The following is a 23,615-nucleotide window of genomic DNA, read 5'->3' as shown; positions in this document are numbered from 1 at the left end:
CCATTTTGCAAAAAGGCTCAATGTAAAAATTACAATTTTGTTATTCATTAACACCATACAGGTTAAGCTTTTATATTTAGTAGGGATTTAGCAGGCATTTTGTAAAATTAGCTGTGTATTTATCTGCCAATTAATTGTTTTAGTGTATTTTTTTGTGAATATATTAGCGTGATAAAAAATGTGCACACGGGGTCTAAAAAAATAAATAAATAAAAATTTATCAGTAGCACCTTTTTATTATAGAGGTCATATGTTTTCAGAAAATATATGGTTTTTAGGGGTCTTTCACAAATTCTGAAAGCTGTAAGGGAAAATTTGGATATTTACACTTTTGCGTCTGTTCAATTTTCACCAATTTCGAAAAAAGGCGCAATTTAAAAGTTACAATTTGCTATTTATTAATTCAATACAGGTTAAGCTTTTATATTTAGTAGGAATTTTGTAAAATTTGCTGTGTATTTATCTGCTAATCAGGATTTTAAATGGATTTTTAGCAAAAATATTGTATTGATAAACATTTCCAGACAGCGGCCACTAGTGTCTTTAACAATAGCTGGTTGTTAAGGAGCAGGTCTGGATTTTAAGATGAACCCCACCCCAAAACTGGCATGGGATTCCCCTCCCAAATCCATACTAGACCCTTATCTGTGCATGCAGCCCAGCAGGCCAGGAGAGGGAGGGGATGAGCGAGGCCACAAGCCCTCAACATGGGGGGGGGGGGGGGGGGTGCTTTGACAATTGGGTGTGTTTTGCATGACACTTGAACCAAACCAGCTTTCTATTCATATATGCAGTGCAGCAGCAGTGCAAATTCACTGCAAATTTAAAGAGAGTCTTGTGAGTTTCCTGAGCACTGCAGAGCAATTAGGATGCAAATTCCAGGCTTATTGCCTTCTATGGAAACACAACCCTGGCCTGTGGTTGCGGGGATCTGCGGGCAGGTGGCTAATCGGAATCTGGAAGCCACTGCCGAGTGGCTCTTCCCCTTAGCTATTTAAAAACTGTCAGACAGCGGGAGTCAGGTGAGGAGCATTCCTTCCCCTCCGGGTCGGTGACATTCACATAAACAATGGATCCTACACTAGGGACCATTGTTTTTGTAATAAAGGCTTATTTGGTAAATAAGCAGGGGTACACTGTACCTCATACACACATAGGGGGTGGGGGGGGGTGCAGATTCCGGAAAGCCCCTTTCTTTCTCGAACATCACGGGACACAGAGCCACAGTAATTACTGATGGGTTATATAGGTATCACTGGTGATTGGACACTGGCACACCCTATCAGGAAGTTCAACCCCCTATATAATCCCTCCCCCTTGCAGGGATACCTCAGTTTTTACGCCAGTGTCTTAGGTGATGGACGTGTAAAGATGTCCTGTGCTGAGCTCCAAAGGGAATATCCTAAGATCCTATACTGGGGCAAGCCAGGCGAACCGGATCCATTCAAAGTGTCTTTTCATGGCCGAATTGAATGGTACCCGGGCCTCATGTCTGAAGAAACGAGGTTTTACCCGTAATGCTTCTCTTTTTAGAGAGCTGGACCCCGCAGATCAGAAAATGGCTTTAAACTTCCTAAATTCTGGCGAGGTGCTTTACGGTCCCAGAACTGTTGGATCCCCCTACTGATGGGGGCCCCAGTCTCTGACGGTTTTTTCAAACGGAGCCCACTGTGAGAGGTGAAGATTGGGTCTGTGTAAACAGCACCCTGCGGCTGGATAAGGTAAGAGGAGATTCCACAGAATTTTTGAGTTCTAGTGGCTTTTCTCCTTTAAAAAGGTAAAATGCATGCTATGCCTATTGTGACCACCGGGGGCTGCCAAGAGCACAAACCTACACATGCTGACTCTGTCTCAGGTGTTGTAATCGCTGTTTATGTCCCAGCGTCTCAAGCAGGCTGCAAACAGGTAAGGTGGAAAGGGGGATTTCTCATGTTTGAATGTTCCCCCCAGGCTAGAGAGGGGCCACAGGGGTCTAGAAAGTGGTTATACCACCCGGGCTCTGCGGCCTAATGGCCACCATCTCTCAAGATAGCCGTTCAGGCAGATCTTGTTACCAGTCTCCCTCCTCCCCCCCCCCCATCCCCAGCCTTTCTCCGGAAGCATGACAGGAGAGTCGGCAGCGCGGGAAGCGCTCGTTTTTTTCAAAACTCGAGGGGGGGGGGGGGGCGGTAGAGGAGGGGGCGGGACGTCAGCACAGGTGCTTAGACTCCCACTCAGGCCAGCTGCAGGCTATTAAAGGCACTCTGTACAGGTGCACTCAGCCTTCTGAGCGACACAGAGCTGACGGTCGCATGTAAGGTGGAACACAGGCATTCTCCTAGGCAGCATTTACTGAAGTAACACCAGACTGAGCATTGGGTAGCAAGGCTTTTAGCCAGACTACATCGCTCAGCGGGCAGTGTTCATTTGTATACCTCACACCTTGTTGCTTTGCACTATGGGTAGAAGAGGTTCAAGCACCCCAGGAACCAGAGACACTAGGGGATCTCGTTCAAGTTCTGAGGGCCCCCTGTTGGCAGCATCCTCCCCCCCTAAAGATGGGCCAGGGACGGCTAGCCAGGGAGAGCCATCGGGGTCAGGGGCTACACCTGCTTCTGGCACTTCAGCCCCTGTATATATTACACAAGAGGTTTTTTCCTCAACCATTAATGGTCTAGAGGAAAGATTAATGGCCGTGATTACATCTTCACTCAGTGGAAGAAAACGCACTAGGCTTTCCTCTGTTCCCTCCTCTGTTCCCCAAGACCCTCAGACAGAGGAGCTCTGGGATAAAGGAGATGAATCCCTTTCAGAGGATCGGGATGGGATGGAGGATTCCTCTTCGGAGGATTCAGGTGGAGAGGGACCCTCTGCGACTTCCCAAGAGGAGAAAGTCTTAGTGCAGATCCTCACTGGATTGGTCCGCTCCACATTTAAGTTGCCCATACCTGAAACTGCTAAAGAATCCTCTTCTGCTTTGGGGTCACTGAAACCTTTCCAAGCAGCACATGCTTTTCCTGTTCATACTTTACTTGAAAAGCTTATTTATTCTGAGTGGGATCACCCAGACAAACGTTTTTTTCCGCCGAGAAAGTTTTCAACACTTTATCCGATGGAAGAAAAGTTTATTAAAATGTGGGGAATACCGGCTATTGATGCCGCCATTTCCTCCGTAAATAATAGCCTGACTTGTCCTGTAGACAATGCTCAGATGCTCAGGGATCCTGTAGATAAAAGGATGGAATCCCTATTGAAGGATGTTTTCTCCTTAGCAGGATCAGTGGCCCAACCTGCAGTAGCAGCGATTGGAGTCTGTCAATACTTAAGAGACCATGTTAAGCAGGTCATCAAAGTATTACCTGAACAGCAGGCCCAGGGGTTTGCTAACCTTCCAGCGGCCTTATGCTTTGTGGTTGACGCCATTAGAGATTCTATCGTGCAAACCTCCCGTCTTTCACTGGGGTTGGTGCATATACGTAGAATCCTATGGTTGAAAAATTGGTCAGCCGAAGCACCATGTAAGAAGCTACTGGCTGGGTTTCCATTTCGTGGTGCAAGGTTGTTTGGAGAGGACTTGGATAACTAGATCAAGAGAATCTCTTGTGGAAAAAGCACTCTCTTACCTGTCAAGAAGAAGAGTAAGCGTCCCTCTTTCAAACGGACTCTTTCCCCAGCGCCGGGGGCTTCAGCCTCCAGGCAGTCTCGACGGCCGCCTCCATCGGGGTCCAGAGACAAGAGTCAACCCCAGGGACAAAAGAAGTCCTGGGGAAAGAAGCCTACTAGGCAAAACACTAAGACCTCTGCATGAGGGGGCGCCCCCGCTCACTCGAGTGGGGGGGAAGACTGCGACAGTTCTCAGAGCTCTGGCAGGAGGACTTCCAGGACAGATGGGTAATCTCCACGGTAACCTTAGGGTACAAGCTGGAGTTTCAGGAATTCCCCTCTCCTCGGTTCCTCAGATCAAATGTTCCCAGAGAAGAAGCAGTCGCTCCTTCTAGCGTTAGAGCGACTTTTGTCGCAGGAGGTCATTATGATAGTTCCCGCAAAGGACCAGGGATTGGGCTTCTATTCCAACCTTTTTACGGTCCAAAAGCCAAATGGGGCTGTCAGGCCCATTCTGGACTTAAGGGATCTGAACCGATTCCTAAGGATTCAATCCTTCCGCATGGAATCAATTCGAACAGTAGTTCCCACCCTGCAGGGAGGAGAATTTCTGGCATCAATAGACATCAGAGATGCATATCTGCATGTGCCCATTTTTCCTGCTCATCAGAAGTTTCTGCGCTTCGAGGTAGGAGGGCGCCATTTCCAGTTTGTGGCTCTGCCTTTCGGGATAGCCACTGCACCTCGAGTGTTCACAAAGATCTTGGCTCCTCCTCTGGCCAGATTAAGGGCTCAGGGTATAGCTGTCATAGCATACCTAGACGACCTGCTCTTGATAGACCGGTCGATAGCCTCTTTGAATGGAAACTTGAGGACCACAGTCGGGTATCTAGAACACCTGGGTTGGATCCTCAACTTGGAAAAGTCTTTCCTAAAACCAGTAAGAAGACTGAAGTATTTAGGTCTGATTATAGATACAAGCCAGGAGAAGATATTTCTACCCCAGGCAAAGATCACTGCTTTGAGAGAGCTGATTCTGACAGTAAGGACCAAGAAGGGTCCCTCAGTCCGCCTTTGTATGAGGCTACTAGGGAAGATGGTGTCTTCATTCGAAGCAGTTCCCTATGCTCAGTTTCACTCAAGAATGCTGCAACACAGTATTCTGTCGACCTGGAACAAGAAGGTTCAGGCATTAGACTTTCCGATGCACCTGTCGCATGCGGTGCGTCAGAGCCTCAATTGGTGGCTCATACCCGAAAACCTGCAGAAGGGGAAATCCTTTCTACCGGTTACCTGGACGGTGGTAACAACAGATGCCAGTCTGTCAGGTTGGGGAGCAGTTCTGGAACAGGCTGCGGTCCAAGGGGTATGGTCCAAGACAGAGAGGACCTTACCCATCAACATTCTGGAGATCCGGGCGATACATCTAGCTCTAAAAGCCTGGACTATCAGGCTACAGGGTTGTCCGGTCAGGATCCAGTCCGACAATGCCACAGCAGTGGCTTATGTCAATCATCAGGGAGGCACCCGGAGCCGAGCTGCTCAAAAAGAGGTGAACCAAATCTTAGTCTGGGCAGAGATGCATGTGCCATGCATATCGGCAGTTTTCATCCCGGGAATAGAAAATTGGCAGGCGGACTATCTAAGTCGCCAGCAGTTATTTCCAGGGGAATGGTCTCTGCATCCCGACGTCTTTTGGGCCATATGCCAAAGATGGGGGGTTCCAGATGTAGATCTCTTTGCATCCCGATTCAACAAAAAGATAGACAGATTTGTGGCAAGGACAAAAGATCCTCTTGCATGCGGGACGGATGCGTTGGTGATTCCGTGGCATCGGTTCTCACTGATTTACGCATTCCCGCCTATTCTGCTACTACCACGACTCCTTCGCAGGATCAGGCAGGAAAGGAAGTCGGTACTTCTGGTGGCCCCCGCTTGGCCCAGAAGGACTTGGTATGCAGAAATAGTAAGGATGACGGTGGGTTCCCCGTGGACCCTACCGGTACGCCCAGACCTGTTATCTCAAGGTCCAGTGTTCCATCCTGCCTTACAAATGCTAAATTTGACGGTTTGGCTATTGAGACTCACGTTCTGAAGAGTCGTGGGCTCTCAGGTCCTGTCATATCTACCTTGATTAATGCAAGGAAGCCAGCTTCCGGGATGATTTATCATAGAGTCTGGAAGGCTTATATAACATGGTGTGAATCCAGAGGTTGGCATCCCAGGAAATATGTCATAGGTAGAATCCTTGATTTTCTACAGATGGGATTAGAGATGAAGCTGGCCTTGAGTACCATCAAGGGCCAGGTTTCTGCTTTATCAGTATTATTTCAGCGGCCACTTGCTTCGCATTCTTTGGTCCGAAACTTTATGCAGGGGGTGATGCGTCTTAATCCTCCGGTTAAAGCGCCCCTAAACCCCTGGGACTTGAATTTGGTCCTGGCTGTGTTACAGAAACAGCCTTTTGAACCAATAAGTCAGATTCCTTTGGTCTTGTTGACAAGGAAATTAATTTTTCTGGTGGCCATCTCTTCTGCTAGAAGAGTATCAGAATTAGCAGCTCTTTCCTGTAAGGAGCCTTATTTGATTATACACAAGGATAGAGTGGTACTACGCCCTCATCCTAGTTTTTTACCGAAGGTGGTTTCTGATTTTCATTTAAACCAAGACATTGTTCTACCTTCCTTTTTTCCAGATCCCTGTTCTCCGGAAGAGAGATCTCTACATTCGTTGGATGTAGTAAGAGCAGTTAAGGCCTATCTAGGGGCAACTATTCAGATCCGCAAGACGGATGTTTTGTTTGTGCTGCCAGAGGGTCCCAATAGAGGACAGGCAGCGTCAAAAGCTACCATTTCTAAATGGATTCGACAGTTGATCATTCAAGCTCACGGTTTGAAACAGAAGATTCCTCTGTTTCAGATCAGGGCACATTCCACAAGGGCTATTGGTGCTTCTTGGGCAGTGCATCACCAGGCCTCTATGGCTCAAATCTGCAAGGCCGCAACCTGGTCTTCAGTTCATACATTCACCAGATTCTATCAGGTGGATGTGAGAAGGCATGAGGATATCGCCTTTGGGCGTAGTGTGCTGCAGTTAGCGGTACAGGGTCCTCAGGTCTGATTGCACCCTACTTGGTCGTGGTTCCCCCCCCTCAGGTAGCATTGCTCTGGGACATCCCATCAGTAATTACTGTGGCTCTGTGTCCTGTGATGTTCGAGAAAGAAAATAGGATTTTTTAAAACAGCTTACCTGTAAAATCCTTTTCTTTCGAAGGACATCACGGGACACAGAGGTCCCGCCCCTCTTCTAATACACTATATTGCTTGGCTACAAAACTGAGCAAGGGGGAGGGATTATATAGGGGTTGAACTTCCTGATAGGGTGTGCCAGTGTCCAATCACCAGTGATACCTATATAACCCATCAGTAATTACTGTGGCTCTGTGTCCCGTGATGTCCTTCGAAAGAAAAGGATTTTACAGGTAAGCTGTTTTAAAAAATCCTATTTTCCCACTGGCCAGGGTTGTGGGGAAGAGGCCCTTGCACCAATCAACATGGGACAAGGTACTTTGGGATGGCGCATGTGGGGGGGGGGGGTGCTCGCTTGTCATTGATCAATCAACTTCAGTACAATCAGCTTGTTGGATTTTGTTCATGCAATAACCACCAAACAACGATCATGGTGTCCTGCAGAACACAATAGCACTGCAGGAGGGATTCCCCCAACAACAATGACTGTGTCGAGCAATTTTCTTTCCGCCTGTGCTAGAAGGAAAGAAGATTGCATATTCTATGTGCTGCTTTTGGAGTAAGAATAGTTAATGTTGACTGGAGTGAGTAATCGCACATGGCCAATATCTGAGGATTACATTTCCATGCGTAAACCAACAGTGAGCGATAAAAGGCTGGTTGTGATAAAACACTGGAATTTGCACATATCAGCAAATAGATAAGCACACTTACCCGCTGAGAGACTGCAGCTTCAGCCACCCCTGCAGCATATGCCTGAATGCTGTCATTATATTGGTCATTGCTCTGCACCTCTAGAACAGCCCACCTGGAATAGAGTACATCAATATCACACATGTACAACATGAGCAAGTGAGGAACAGCATGGTTTCCCTTTCTATACAGTACTTCCTATTAAATAGCAAAAGAAAAGTATGACTTCCTAAAAATAAATTTGTTTTACAAGAACATTAAACACTTTTCTTTGTATTTTACAACAAAAAAGACAGGGGCAGCCATAAAAATCTGAAGTACGGTTACGGTTTTAGAATTGTATAAACAAGTGGTCCGTTGCAACAGTCAAATGACACTGACACAACAGAAGCCTGCTCTACTATACAATAGTTGAAAACGTTCTGAAATTAGTTCCATGACACATGGTTTGCCTGGGCAGTGCAATGCTATAGTAGTTATACTACTACTTGGGGGTAGGGGGCAGTATTCTATACTCCTGCAACAGATAAATTGGACCAGTCAGATGGATATGCATCAACCCAATAGTTGATGACTGAGCAGTGTGTCTGTGGGGGATAGTGCCATAGTAGGGGTGATCATAAAAGGGAGAGCTCCTTTTTATTTTAACTGGTGCAGGGCAATTTTTCTCTTTTCTAGAGAAAAAAAAAACAAAATTGCCCTGCACAAAGTTGGCTGGATTTGGGCTTTTTGAGATTTGCCCCTCCAATCTCCATCTCAAATGCTACTTGTGCTCAAATCGTACACCTTCATTTTAACAAGTATTTGCTAAAAGCTATTGCTCCTCATTTAGGGACTACCATTGCTGGTCTCCTTCTGAAAAAATGCTAGCTGCTCTGGAGGGTGTAAGGCCCCTTTCACACGGGCTTTCCAATAAGGCTCGCCTGTCAGTTTTTCAGGCGGACTTGATCGAACGCTCCATTCACCTCTATGGAGTGGCGGATGTCAGCGGTGACATGTCCACTAACACCCGCTGCGATCCGATCCTGTTCGCCAAATCAAGACCTATGGTGGCCCTATTTTCCATCAGTCTGGCAGATTGGAATGGACTGGGGGCCTGTTTTTATCCGATCTCCCATAGAGGAGAGCAGGACTTCGACAGATCCATCTCAGCGCGGAGACGGACATGTCATCCACCTGCTCAGCGGATTGATCCCCCACTGAGAAAAGCGGAGTCCGCCAAGCAGACCGCCTGTGTGAAAAGAATCCTAACACGTTCATCTGCCTGCTCTTCCCCCGATCCCCCCCCCCCCCCAGCTACATTGACAGTCTGCAGGAGCCTGGCATTACACTCATAACCTGCTGATTGTGGTTGCAATGCTTTACAGGCTCAAAAAAAACAAACACACACACACACAGCAGAATAGGATAATAGGGAGTGCTCTCTGGTCAGCACTGGCCATGGGTCCACACTGACCAATAAGCATCTTTGTTCCAGGAAGAAAGGAGCCTCAAAAGAATCCTCTCAATGGACAGGGCAGCCATATGACCAGTGCCATCAATCTGTGCTAGCCATTACTTTATGTTGTTACACAGCCTGTGCTATAATGTTTTAACCCCTTTAGGACCACCTGACATATGTGCAACTGCAAAAGGGCAGGCTTTAACACTCAAATGCCACACATGCATCACTGGGTGCCCATTTTTTTTTTTTTTTTAAGCGCAGAGAGCACACTCACAGCACAGAGACTGTACTGCTGCAGGCAGTTCAGTCCGTGCCGAGATCAATAGTCAGTGGAATCAGCTTCCAATCAAGTGACCACTGACAGTGGTCACGTGATTACCGCTCCCTCCCGCTCCCAAGGTATTCCAAACGATGGGTGGTGAGCATATGTGGTCCAAGCAGCAGGCACTGGAGGGTGCTGCGAATTAGTTCATCTTTTAAGTGTTTCTGAAAAGTTGAACAAGCCCTTTAAGTCCTTTTGAATCACAGTCCTAGAAACAACCATGCTTTAAATGAATGTCAGGCCTCCTTATTTCTACGACAGTGATACAAAAAAAAAAAAATGCGACGCCACTGTGGAGACACTTATAAGTTAGTGTTAGGGACCACAGATACCAGGGTCCGTGGCGAGGCTCTGTGGCTTATGCATGCATCTGCAAATGTGTGCAGGCTAAACCCCTGCTTTTAAACGCATACTGTTAGACAGGTTATTTGGTTGTCTGCGGGCTGGTCAGTAAGTAAGCTTGTTTTTTTTTCCCTTGGATTTATCCTTGGCCCTGTTTACTCCTTATTTCTACACTTGTTCCAGGTCAGTAACTCAAGACAGCAATGAAGCCAAAGCATGAACATGACAGCAAACGAGCTAGCTTCCCCAAAAGGAGAGTTCAGCAATGGCATCTTCTATGATCCAGTTATGACAGGCTTCCTTTGAATCACTGTGCCAACATCACTATGTTGTTTTGGACACCATAGTAGTTGGACGGTCTACAGTTGTGCTCTTCAGGATTTCATACCTTATATTGATGAGATAGGAAAGGAAAACAGTGGTGTGTAATTTTTAATAGCTCTTGCATCTGGCTGCATCTAGGCTAGAAGCCAAATATCTGAATGGTTCCACATTTTGTCCTGAAATGAGGAATTGACTCCATGGTGAGGGAAGTGATGACAAGCAAGTAACTTGTTTTATTCATGTGAAGGATGAGCTCAGGCATGTTCGCAACTAGCTTGTGCAGAGCCCGCCAGGAAGTCGGCACTGCACAGCGCTAATCACAGGCAGCGAGACATTTTCCCGATGCACGGCTGCAGAGATCGAGGAATGTCTCACTCCGTGATTAGCGCTGTGCAGTGCCGACTTCCTGGCAGGCTCTGCACAAGCTAGTTGCGAACACACCTGAGTTCATCCTTAATGGTGAGTAACTCCATTTCTATAGGATTTGCCTTGGAAAATAAAAACCTGCTTTAAAATATTCACTTATCGTTACCATAATATTAGTATTCATTAAAGAAACAAGGATTATTCAAATTGTAGGTGTATTACTAAACCCAAGGACACAAACTTCAGGGTAAAACCTATGCTCAGACATCAGTGAAGCTTGGCATCTCCTACTCCTCCTAGTATCCCTTCAAATATGGGAGCTCCACCTGCTTCTCATGGTACCACCCAAACTGCGGGAGCTCCATCTCCTTGGGGTGTCACAAACTATGGAAGCTTCTTATTGTATCTCCTCTGTTATGAGCTCTCACCTCCACATCACCGCCTTGCCTCCACCAGACCTCCATCTCCCCCTGTCACCACCAGACCTCCATCTCCCCCTGTCACCACCAGACCTCCATCTCCCCCTGTCACCACCAGACCTCCATCTCCCCCTGTCACCACCAGACCTCCATCTCCCCCTGTCACCACCAGACCTCCATCTCCCCCTGTCACCACCAGACCTCCATCTCCCCCTGTCACCACCAGACCTCCATCTCCCGCTGTCACCACCAGACCTCCATCTCCCGCTGTCACCACCAGACCTCCATCTCCCGCTGTCACCACCAGACCTCCATCTCCCGCTGTCACCAATAGACCTCCATCTCCCGCTGTCACCAATAGACCTCCATCTCCCGCTGTCACCAATAGACTTCCATCTCCCGCTGTCACCAATAGACTTCCATCTCCCGCTGTCACCAATAGACTTCCATCTCCCGCTGTCACCAATAGACTTCCATCTCCCGCTGTCACCAATAGACTTCCATCTCCCGCTGTCACCAATAGACCTCCATCTCCCCCTGTCACCATCAGTCCTCCATCTCCCCCTGTCACCAATAGACCTCCATCTCCCCCTGTCACCATCAGTCCTCCATCTCCCCCTGTCACCAATAGACCTCCATCTCCCCCTGTCACCATCAGTCCTCCATCTCCCCCTGTCACCAATAGACCTCCATCTCCCCCTGTCACCAATAGACCTCCATCTCCTCCTGTCACCACCAGACCTCCATCTCCCCCTGTCACCAATAGACCTCCATCTCCTCCTGTCACCACCAGACCTCCATATCCCCCTGTCACCACCAGATCTCTCACCCGTTGTCGTCGATGGTATCCGTTAGTGCAGCCCAGGCCACAGCGTCCCCCCTCCTCCCGGGCACGGTGGTGAGGTTCCCTGTAAGCGGGTTCAGAATGACGGACACCTCCGAGCTCTGCGCCCTCACGGCCGAGGAGACTAGCACCATCAACAGCACCCAGCAGGCGGCCATCTCTCTCGTCATGTGACGGCAGGCGGAGATCACGTGCAGCGGGAAGTCAGCTGACACCTGTGAGGGCGGAGACTTGTATTAACCTTTCATTCTGACTGTTGACTTTATAATTAAAACAAACACAGACTGCCTGATATGACCATCACGTACGGCCGCATTGTGTCACGGAACTGTCACCCCTTCTAGCATTTCCCAGAGTTAGGCTCAATGAGGTGTCTATAAGCGAGGCCCCGCCCCTTTCGTGTAAAAGCATGCAGTGGGCGGAGCCTTGTGTACCCGGTGTGCTTGAGTCAGCTGATCGGTGCGGGTGGTAAACAACAGTCCGCGGTATTGATGAATGAGACACTATAGAGAGGAGCAGACAGATCGTACAGGTAATGAATGAATGAATGAAGAGCCTGGCATCGTACGCCCTGAGATCTGTCAGTGATTAGTGTATGGTCACTGGGGGAAGGGGGGGGACACATAGGGTGCAGTGTATACACTCACTGGCTCTATTGTATAGAGACAGATAGGCAGGGCCGTCTTTAATATTGATTGGACCCTGGGCAAACATTTTCTTGGCCCCCCTCCATGCGATTTTTCTCTCCACCTGCTCTGAGACATACAATAAATAGCAGCTAGACTCAAAATCAGTTTAATGAATCAGATCAGGTAGTAATTGCGATTGGTTGCCAGAGGTTACAGTCAAGGCCGGCCCGACCATGGCACCCGGTGGGACCATGGGTCCCGGGTGGCACTTTCAGAGGGGCGGCAAACTCCTGCCCGCCAGTCAGCCCGTTCTGCCCGCTCCGCTGCTTATTTCATGGGGAGCGATCGGGCCAGTAGAGCACCGGTGTGTACTTCTACTTCCTGGCGACAGTGGAACGCACAATGGGGTGGACGTGATGTCATCAGCTGGAAATGATGGCTGCGTCGCCTCCCACATCTTGCATCATTTCCGGCTGATGACATCACGTCCGCCCTTATTGTGCGTTCCACTGTCGCCAGGAAGTAGAAGTACACACCGGTGCTCTACTGGCCCGATCGCTCCCCGTGAAATAAGGAGCGGGCGCTGTGTATCTCTCTCTCTCCTCCCCTGTCCACAGAGTCCCTTCTTGCTCCCGACACGACAGCCACGCGGCACGACAGTGGGCATCAGGTCTGCTGTTATAAATCATGGGGCCCTGTACAGCCTACCTGACGGGGCCCGCTTCAACCCGGTGGCAGGCGACGTGGCAAGTGCCAAGCTGCATCTGCTGACAAGTGACGTGGCAAGTGACAAGCTGGATCCGCTGACAAGTGACGTGGCAAGTGACAAGCTGGATCCGCTGACAAGTGATGTGGCAAGTGACAAGCTGGATCCGCTGACAAGTGATGTGGCAAGTGACAAGCTGCATCCGCTGACAAGTGACGTGGCAAGTGACAAGCTGCATCTGCAGACAAGTGACGTGGCAAGTGACACGCTGCATCCGCTGACAAGTGACGTGGCACATGACACTCTGCATCCGCTGACAAGTGACGTGGCAAATGACACACTCCATCTTCTGACAAGTGATGTGGCAAGTGACACGCATCCACTGACAAGTGACATGGCAAGTGACAAGCTGCATCTGCTGACAAGTGACGTGGCAAGTGACAAGCTGCATGTGCTGGCAAATGACGTGGCAAGTGACACGCTGCATCTTCTGACAAGTTACGTGGCAAGTGACACGCATCCGCTGACAAGTGACGTGGCAAGTGACATGCTGCATCTGTTGATAAGTGACATGGCAAGTGACACGCTGCATCCGCTGACAAGTAACGTGGCAAGTGACACGCTGCATCCACTGGCAAGTGACGTGGCAAGTGACACGCTGCATCCGCTGACAAGTGACGTGGCAAGTGACAGGCTGCATCTGGTGGCAGGAGACAGTGGCAAGTGACACACTCAGGGCTCCCACTGATTCTGCATTTTGGGTGAGTTATACTATTTCATCATATATTATAATAGAAAAAAATGCGCTTCAATAATCCTCACACCATAACAACCTTGGTGCTGTGATGATTGAAGCACCAACACCAGGTGTTTGGAGTAAAGTGGGCCGCTCTGGAAGAAATCCAGGGCCAAATTTTTGTCCCAGTCCAGCCCTAGGCAGAGCACTTGCTGCCATACCAACACAGCGGATTGCCTGCCTATCCTCTCCGCAGTCCCCCCCCCCCCCCCCCCCATTGCTGCAGACAAATGCCATGTTGGGACAAGAGGCAGAAACTGCAGGAGAAAGTTAGCTGACGGCCAACAGCATGAAGGGGAAGAGCTTTCTGCTGTGAGCAGAGACCCCTTGTTGGAAAAGGCATCGCTGGAGGCATGATTGACACCACCCACCAATATAAAGAGGGATTTCTACAATGACACCAATGTAATAAGAGCATTTACACCAACTACCAGTGTAAGGGGGAATATACAATGATTTCCATGTAAGGGGGAATTTACACTGACCACCAATGGAGATTTGAACTGACCACCAATGTAAGGTGACACTTCTACACCGACCACCAATGTTAGGGGGGATTTACACTGACCACCAATGTAAGGGCAATTCTGAATTTACCACCAATGTAAAGGGAAATGTACACTGATCACCAATGTAATGGGGTATTTTACATCAGCAGCCAATAAAGGGGGATTTACACTCACTACCAATTTAAAGCAGGCTTCTACATGGACAACCAGTGTAAGGGAGGATTCGACTACAAATGGAAGTTTGGATTTCTTTTACTGATTACCAATATAAAGAGGAGTTTCTACACTGTCCACCAAAGTAATTAGGATTTACACTGACCACTAATGTCATGGGGATTTACACTGACTACTAATGTAATGGGGATTTACACTGACCAATAATGTAATGGGGATTTACACTGACCAATAATGTAATGGGGATTTACACTGACCACTAATGTAATGGGGATTTACACTGACCACTAATGTAATGGGGATTTACACTGACCACTATTGTAAGGAGGATTTACACTGACCACTAATGTAATAGGAGCATTCACAGTAACCACCAATGTAAGAAGGGATTTACACTGATCACCAATGTAAGGGGGACCTTCACACTAGTGTGAATGAAAGGATTGTACACCAAGCCCCAATGTAATGAGAAGATTTACACTGACCACCAGTGTAACTGAGACATTTAGCCTGCGTTTACATTAGTGTGTGTCTGGAATGCATGCAAAATCGCTTTCTTGACACCACCAAAAAAAATTGTGCTGCCCTTTAGCAGATACACAGCAGTGCCATTAATTGTTAATGACACCCTCACGCATCTTCTGAGATGTGCATATTCACATGCACCAAAATTCACAGGGCTGTGGCACCATGTTATTTTAAAAAAGGATTCCACCTCCAATTTGCTTACCTTTGCAGAACAGGCTGATGTAAGGCTTAATGAACACTGTTGTAGGCAGGACTTTTAAGCATGGCCCTTTATCTCTCTAATGGGCAGCAGTCAGCAGAAGTGATGGTGGATATGACCTCAGGGGGACATGATATACATATGAATGCCGCCTCTAATCACATATCAATGCCGCTGGTCTGACGCTATTTACATATTAATACATATTAATGCTGCCACTATTTACATATCAATGCAGGTTATTTACATGTAAACACATGATCTGCAGGTGAGTCATCTGCACATGGCAATAGGGCAGAGCTGGGCAGCATTAGTAACAGAACTTCACACTGAGATATCGGGACATAGCAGGGGACTAAAACTTTACAAGACAAAGGAATTTAAACTGAGATAGTTGGCAAGTATGAGGCAGTTGCTTTGGGCCCCACAACAATGATGGGGCCCAGGACAGCTGCCCCTTTTGACCTCCCTTAAAGATGGCCCTGTAGATAGAGTCTATTGCTTAGAGACCGATGGGGTCTATTGCAGGGGTATTGAATTACAATTCAAGATTGTCTGGTCATTAAAATTCTTCCGGCCAAGGTCTGAATCTCAAGTCTATGCCATGAAATATTGTACGCCTCTACTTTCCTTTTCTTGGCGCAAGCCACACTCTCTGGCACTTTTGTTACTGTTTCCTCTACACACTCTGGTAATACTAATATAAATTGGATGTTCTCCCTTACATCAGGTGCCCCTACCAGAGTAATTCATTACATTGGGTGCCCCCCTCAGACTACCCATGAATCAGTTGCCACCGTCAGCGTACCCCCTTAAGTAATGTGTTTCATAAAAGGACCCCCTTAAGTAATGTGTTTCATGAAAGTACCCCCTTAAGTAATGTGTTTCATGAAAGTACCCCCTTAAGTAATGTGTTTCATTAAAGTACCCCCTTAAGTAATGTGTTTCATCAAAGTACCCCCTTAAGTAATGTGTTCCATCAAAGTACCCCCTGACATAAAATGTGCCCATCAGCATGCCTCTTATTTTATATTAAGGGACATGCTGATGGGCATATTTTATGTTAAGAGGTACGCTGGTGGGCGCATTTTGTTGTGCCCATCAGAGTGCCCCTTAACATAAAATGTTCCCATAAGTGTGCCCCTTAACATAAAATGTGCCCATCAGCATGCCCCTTATTTTATGTTAAGGGCCACGCTGATGGGCACATTTTATGTTAAGGGGCACACTGACGGGAATGCTTGATGAATGGAAGCGCTGTAATAGGGACACCTGATGTTAAGGAGCACTCTGATGGGCACACCTAATCTAAAGGGGGCACTGTGAGGGGGGAACCTTTTATAATTGGGCACTCTAATGGGAGCATTTTATGTTAAGGGGCACTCTAATGGGCACAACAAAATGTGCCCATCAGCGTGTCCCTTAACAAAATATGCCCATCAGTGATCCCCTTAAGAAAAATGTGCCCCACATACCTTGAGGCACAGGTAGCAAGATGCAGGGGACGGAAGCTGCAAAGTATCATACCTCGCAAGGAGTGGGAGCCGCGAGCAGCAGGGGGGTGGGGCGCGCATGTGACGTTACGCACATGTGAGTTCTGCCCAGATTGCCTGGGTGGAACTCCGCTTTAAAATAACTCCAAAATAAATGTTTTTTGTAAGAGTCTTTTCACACTAAAGCCAGCCAGCAGGGACCGGGCAAATTTTGATCTATCTATGGGCAGGCTGGTTGTACAGAAGTCGGTCTCTCAGTCGACTTCTGTACAACCAGCCTTTTGAAAAACTTCAGCTAGATCAGTGCCGCCGGCTCAAACCGGTGGTGCTGATGAGTGTATTCTGACAGCAGGGATGCCTCCTCACTGTCAAAATACAATAGCTCCCTGGCAGGGATTCCCCCATCCACCTCCAATGTGTGAATGGGGGAATCATTTAATTTTCTTTCGTTCAATCCACTGTCTGAATGAAAGAAAGTAAATCATGTATAGCCAGCGTAAGGAAAAAAAATTTACTTGATTTCCCCATCAACACTGACAGTGCTGCTGGGGAATCCCTCCCGCCAAGCCATTGTCTTCTACTTGTGGTGGTGGTGGTGGGGGGGGGGGCAGGGGAAGTCATCCCTGCCAGGAGAACAGTGAATATTGCATGTAAAATCCAGCAGGCTGCATTTACACCTGAGCTTGGTTTTTTTCAGACATTTTGTCACGTGTTTGCACATTTTGAGCTTTTTATTGTACAGCGTTTTCCAAGTGCTTTGGAAATTTGTACTCGCCAATAGAGAAAACTATCACCTGTTACATAATTTGTTGCTATGTGTTTCTGCTTTCAGCTGCTTCAAAAATGCACCGATCTGCTCAAATCGAGCTTCAAAAGTGGCTACAAAACTTTTTTTTGAGCTTCAAGCATTTTGGAGTGGAGATGTGAACCACCACCATAGAGAATAATTGATTTTTTTAAATTAATTAATTACCAGTAATTTATTTTTCTCCCTGAGCATTTTGGAGCTTCGAGCTAGAAAATGATCGGGTGTGAATGGGTCCTAAAAGCTGATTTTTGCCCTAGCAATGCTTTCCTCTGAGCAGGCCTGCTGTGGGAGTCCTTGTAAGTAGTGGTGCACCGCAATGAAAAATTTGGTGCCAAAAATTATTCATTTGGCCGAAACCAAAGTTGACAGTTTTTAAAAATATATATATTTTTATAAATAATTGTATTATATTCGACTTTTTAATTAATAATATGAATATGTATTTATTGTCGCTGCCCGTCACCCAAATAGTGATCCTCCACAGTGACTCACTCTTTCTGGGTGATTTACTGTGGAGGATCACTCATCGGGTGATGGGCAGCGCCACCAACCCTATACCTGTAAAAATTATTTTCAAGCGTGTTCCAGTTGGGACCACCTCAAGAGAGGGAGCAGCCCTCCCACACCTAAGTGCGGAATATAACCGAATGTACATGTATTTATTGTCGGCCATTACCGGCACCTTTTGAAGCAGTATTAAAAATCCTGCTTGCTGCATTTTTAGTGCATAGTTGGCAAACCACACCACAAAATGTACCTCCCCATTGAAACGCAGCAAGAACGCATCAAAAATGCACCTGTGTTGCTTTTTTGATGCATTTTCCTGGGTCACATGACCTATGAAAAGCACACCATAAGCTAGATAAAATTGTGACAAAATCGTGGGCGTTTTTGGAAAACATTATCGGCACTTTTTTTCTTTCGGCACAACATTGAAAACCCTATTTTCGGCGTCTGAAATGTCAGTGCATCACTGCTATTAAGGCTTGAGTATTGCATTTTTGAGCGTTTTTTTTGTGGTTGTCTGCATGTTTTTGAGCATTTTTGTACAGCATTTTTAGCTTTGTTGTCTTTTTTTTGTTATCCGATAGAGCAGAAAATTATTTGTTTCATTATTTGTTGCTATGCTATTCAGCTTTTTCAGAATTTTCATCCGCTTTTTATTTTTCTATACATTTTTTTTTTTTTTTACTTATTTTTGTAAGGGGTTAAAGACGCGTGTCAAAACGCACAAAGCGTTTCCAATGCATTTGTATGAAACAAAAACCGCGTCAGAAACGCACCAGTCTGTCTAATTCGAGCTACAAAAAAAGGGCCAGAACTTTTTTGAGCTTCAGAAGTCTTGTAGTGGAGATGTGAACCATCTCTGTAAAGAATTATTGTTTTTTTTTTCCTCTTCCAGCATTTTGGAGCTTTGAATTTCAAGCTACAAAACGCTTAGGTGTGATTGGGTCCTTGCACGCTCCAGCTGAAGTAACGGACATCAGTACCTCAATAGATCTCTCTCGTGTTCTGAGCTGCTCACTGTGCATAAATTCTAGAGACCAGGCTGTGTGCCAGAAATGGTCTACAACCACTGGGCGTGACATGATACAACTGGATATTATTCCTGGAGAAAATTGTATTGGTTGGGAAAGATGTAACCCTGAAATGATCTGCAGAGCTGTATACACAATGTTTCTTTTCTTGCCATGGTGACCTCCTTCTTGCATAGTAAGCATAGGTTTAAGCATAGGTTGTGATGATCGTAAATTCCACGTGAAAACAGTACTGCCCTTTTGGTACATATGATTCAGTCTCACACCAGTATCACCCAATGAATCTGGATCTGATGATTGCTCTCAGAGTAGCCAGTCGCAGGGGCACTACTATATCCCAACATTTACATACTGGTCATTTTTTTTCATTCCTTTTTTAATTTTTTTTTTTTTTTTTTGTGTGCTTCCTGCTCGTGGCCATTACATTTGCGGTTGAACGCAGCAAGATAATCTATGGCCCTAGGTGGTATTAGGAAGGTTGAGAGAAGTAAAAAAAAAAAAAACACGAAAGTCTACATTCTCTGCCTCCTATAGCACATTCTGGCATTAGTTTTCACTTGAACAGTTGCATAATGCAAGAGCTGGGGATTGTACTGAATGTCCTAATCATATCTAGGGGAACATAATGTGACCTGTTTAACCCTTTCATGACTAGTTAAAATCCATATTTTTTGTTAGAAAATTACTTAGAACCCCCAAACATTATATATATATATTTTTCTAGCAGAGAATCTAGAGAATAAAATGGCGATTGTTGCAATATTTTATGTCACACGGTATTTGTGGACACTTTTTCATGAGTTTAAAAAAAACGAAACAGTAAAGTTAGCCCAATTTTTTTGTATAATGTGAAAGATGATGTTATGCTGAGTAAATAGATACCAAATAGATAGATACTGTCACGCTTTATAATTGCACGCACTCGTGGAATGGTGACAAACTACTGTACCTAAAAATCTCAATAGGCGGCGCTTTAATTTTTTTTTTACGGTTACCAGGTTAGCGTTACAGAGGAAGTCTAGTGCTACAATTATTGTTCTCGCTCTGACGATCGCAGCGATACCTCACATGTGTGATTTCAACACCGTTTACATATGCGGCCGCAACTTCTGTATGCGTTTTCTTTGCTGCGCAAGCTCGCGGGGACGGGGGTGCTTTAAAAAAAAATGTTTTCTTATTTATTTTATTTATTTTTATATTAATAAATTGTTTAAAAAAATATATATATATATATCACTTTTATTGCTGTCTTAAGGAATTTAAAGATCACTTGTGACAGTAATAGGTGGTGACAGGTACTCGATCCCTCCTTTGCACTTCAAAGTATTCAGATCGCTGTTTTCGGCGATTCTGAATACTGTATATTTTTTTTTAAACCGGCGCCATTGGCAGCCGAGTAAATGGGAAGTGACGTCATGACGTCGCTTCCGTGTTTACATTCAGGAGACTGGAAAAAAGCTGTTTCCAGCTTTGTTCCAGTCTGTGGCTAGCCGCCGGAGTTGGTGGATTGTTGATAGGGTCTCCCGGTGGATTGTTGATCGGGTCTCCCGAGGACGCACATCTGCGTACGCTCAGCGGGAAGGGGTTAAAAAGCCCTAGCTGTAGATGGACTGAACTTTTGGCTGGTTCTACAGGATCCAGCCAAATTTTGATCCATGTGTGTCCATTTCCTGCTTAACAGGAGTCGATCGTTACATGACCTTTTGTCATATGGGCTTGTTGGAAATTGTTTCTCGATTGCCTGGCTGTAGCTGCTGACCAGTGTATTCTGACAGAGGAGAGTCCTGCTGTTAGAATGCAATGTCCCACCTGTGCACCTCGCTTCTGTGGATTGAGAAATCCGTTTGTCTTCTTTTTTTTTTTTTTCAATCCGCCCACTGGCTAATTGGAAGAAAAAAAGAAAAAAAAACATGTAAATTTTGGTTAGCTTAAAGTGTTTGTAAAGTCTCAAGGTTTTTCACTTTAATGCATTCTATGCATTAAGATGAAAAACCTTCTTTGCTGCATCTGCCCCCCAGACCTGCCCCCTCCCCCTTTTATTTACCTGAGCCCGATCCAGCGATGTGCACAAGCCCAACGGCTCCAGCCGCTGTCTCTCTCCTTTATTGGACAGGTTGATAGCAGCAGGAGCCATTGGCTCCCACTGCTGTCAATCAAATCCAGTGACACGGGAGCCAGGGGCGGGCCGAGTCCTGCTGTCTGTGTCAATGGATGCAACAGCAGGACTCAGGAGCAAACCCACCCAGGTGCCCCCAGGGAAAGCGGCTCTCCGTGGGGGCACCCAATGAAGGGGAGGAGCCAGGAGCGCCTGCGGGGGACCCCAGAAGAGGAGGATCAGGGCTGCTCTGTGCCAAACCCTTGCACAGAGCAGGTAAGTTTAACATGTTTGTTATTTTTATTTAGAGAAAAAAAACAAAAAAACTTTACATTTACTTTAAAGTGGAGTTTCAACCACTTTTGAGAGGTGGTCTTAAATAAAAAACCACCTCACCACCCCTCGTTTTTGGATATTTAAAACTTTTTTTTTTTCTTCTATAGCACTTTTTTGGAAATATTGAGTGTACTTCCGATCCAGCCAGGACGTGGCCCTGGATGTCACATCCTCTTCTGCGGCGAGCCTCCCCCCCGTTGTCTTCTGAGACCTATGTGCGTCCCAGAAGACAAGCTGGCCATTCACAAAGCGCTGCTCGACTCGAGCATGCACAGTTGTAAACCGGCAGTGAGGCCGCAAGGTTTCCCTTAGTTACAATGGCGGCGCCTGCACCTGATCTGATGGATGGATCGACCTCGGGGTCCGACATCGCGGGCTCCCTGGACAGGTAAGTGTTTGTAGCGGCTGACTTTTAAAAAAAAAAAAAAATTCTGCTCCTGGAACACCGCTTTAAGCCTGCTCAGAGCAAAAGTAAATTGTTTGGAATCGATTTAAGGTATAACCAAAACTACAGTATCCTTGCAAAATCCTTTAAGGGAACTATGTGCATGTAGAACTATGGCCACATTGTAAAAAACAAAAGAAAACGTACATCTTTATGTCTGTATGTACTGTCAGCTCCTTCCCAGTCTAAAACCCAATTTATGGACATTCCCATCAGGGAGTTACAGCACAGCACTAGGCAACACCCCCTCTTCTCTGTTTATTTCCTGGCACCAGCTGGGTGAAAGTGCTGCAACAACCCTGACAACTTGATCTCATTACAAGGAAAAGCAGATCCCCTAGCATACAACATCTATTCATCTACAATCATGTTGTAAATCTACTGCATATTGTGTACCTTGGGTCAATGGTGATAAGGCAGAGAAGCTCTGATCGCGTGAATCGATGTACTGCAGCAGGCTGATAGATCAAGGCACAGAAAACAATCAGTCGCTGCCCTTGTTTGCTCATTATGCTTATGGGTGTTTGTCAGTGTGTTTTGCTACCGCGACAATCCTCAAAACAGGTCAAAGTGCTTATACATGTGTTTTGTTCTCTATTGCTGTTGAGACTTCTTCTTTCACCTGTTCACTCCCTATGGGCCAGAGCAATTTTATTGTCATTACTTTAAAGAATATGTTATCCCAGAATTTCATATTCCTGATATGTCTGTTGTACCGTGTACAACCGCATCCAAAAAATTGGACCCGAGCAGTTAAAGTCATAATGTGCTAGTATGCATAGCATACTAGCACATTATGACAGACTTGCCTGAAAATGTAGGCGTGCGAGAGTCACTGTCTACAGCGTGGCTCTGAAGGAACGCCACTGGTATGCTGTTCCTTCAGATCACATGTGTCGGTGACGTCACCAGTGCATCTAAAGAAAATATCTCCTAAACGGGCACAGGTTTACCTATAGGTAAATATCATACATGGGAGTTTACTCCCACTTTAAAAAGCATTCTGTTCTCTCTTTATTGCTTACTTTGCTGTGTGAAATACCTGGTGATGCTGTAAGTGTCCCCGCTTTCCTGTTTTAAACTGACTACCGTAGGCATGAAAGCACATCCATCCCAGTGTGGTCAGTTTTCTGTCTGTGCTGGGAGCACAGCCTGCCTGTCCTCCAGTGATTTGTATTGACATGTCCCCCTGCACAGCCATTCACTGAGAAGATCAGTGTACTGCTGCTTCTCTACCCCCACCTCTCTAAGGCCCTTATGCAACTAAGAAAGAACCAAGATTATGTAAAATATATATTTATAATACAGTATGTGTGTTTGTATGTATATGTGCATAAATATATACACAATAGTTTGTCTTTCGTTTCTGTTTTAACCACTTAAGGACCGGAAAGTTTTACCCCCTTAATGACCAGGCCATTTTTAGCGATATGGCACTGCGTTGCTTTAACTAACAATTGCGTGTGACGCTGTACCCTAACTAAATTTGTTTCCTTTTTTTTCCCACAAACAGAGCTTTCTTTTGGTGGTATTTGATCACCTCTGCGGTTTTTATTTTTTGTGCTATAAACAAAAAAAGAGCTTCAATTTTGGGAAATAATTAATACCCCCCCCCCCAAAAAAAATAAAAAAACAAATTTCTTCCTCAGTTTAGGCCGATATGTATTCTTCTACATATATTATATTGGTTGGTTTGTGCAAAAGTTATAGTATCTACAAAATAGGGAATAGATTTATTGCATTTTTATTATTATTATTTTTTTTTTTTTACTAGT

At 46.0% G+C, this 23,615-nt stretch overlaps 2 protein-coding genes across 3 annotated transcripts in view; one reads left to right on the top strand and one right to left on the bottom strand.

Moving 5' to 3' along the window:
• PLBD2 (phospholipase B domain containing 2) overlaps window positions 1-11,788 on the bottom strand; it is a 38,450-nt gene extending 26,662 nt beyond the window's left edge. The window contains exons 1-2 of the mRNA XM_073630220.1: window positions 11,570-11,788; window positions 7,545-7,638 (exon numbers count right to left, since the gene is read on the bottom strand). Of these exons, the coding sequence (XP_073486321.1) occupies window positions 7,545-7,638; window positions 11,570-11,754 (279 nt within the window). The 5' untranslated portion in view covers window positions 11,755-11,788. The remainder of the gene's footprint in view (window positions 1-7,544; window positions 7,639-11,569) is intronic.
• Window positions 11,789-11,915: 127 nt separating this feature from the next.
• SLC8B1 (solute carrier family 8 member B1) overlaps window positions 11,916-23,615 on the top strand; it is a 127,537-nt gene continuing 115,837 nt past the window's right edge. The window contains exon 1 of one of the 2 annotated variants that reach the window (XM_073630206.1): window positions 11,916-12,116. The gene's annotated coding sequence lies outside the window, so the exon portion shown is untranslated. The remainder of the gene's footprint in view (window positions 12,117-23,615) is intronic. The other variant, XM_073630196.1, reaches the window with a different exon arrangement.

Source organism: Aquarana catesbeiana, linkage group LG01 (assembly GCF_042186555.1).
Source record: "Aquarana catesbeiana isolate 2022-GZ linkage group LG01, ASM4218655v1, whole genome shotgun sequence".
In the NCBI taxonomy this organism is placed as follows: Eukaryota; Metazoa; Chordata; class Amphibia; order Anura; family Ranidae; genus Aquarana; species Aquarana catesbeiana.
Note: the sequence above shows the minus strand (reverse complement) of the source record. Positions and strands in the feature narration are given on the sequence as shown.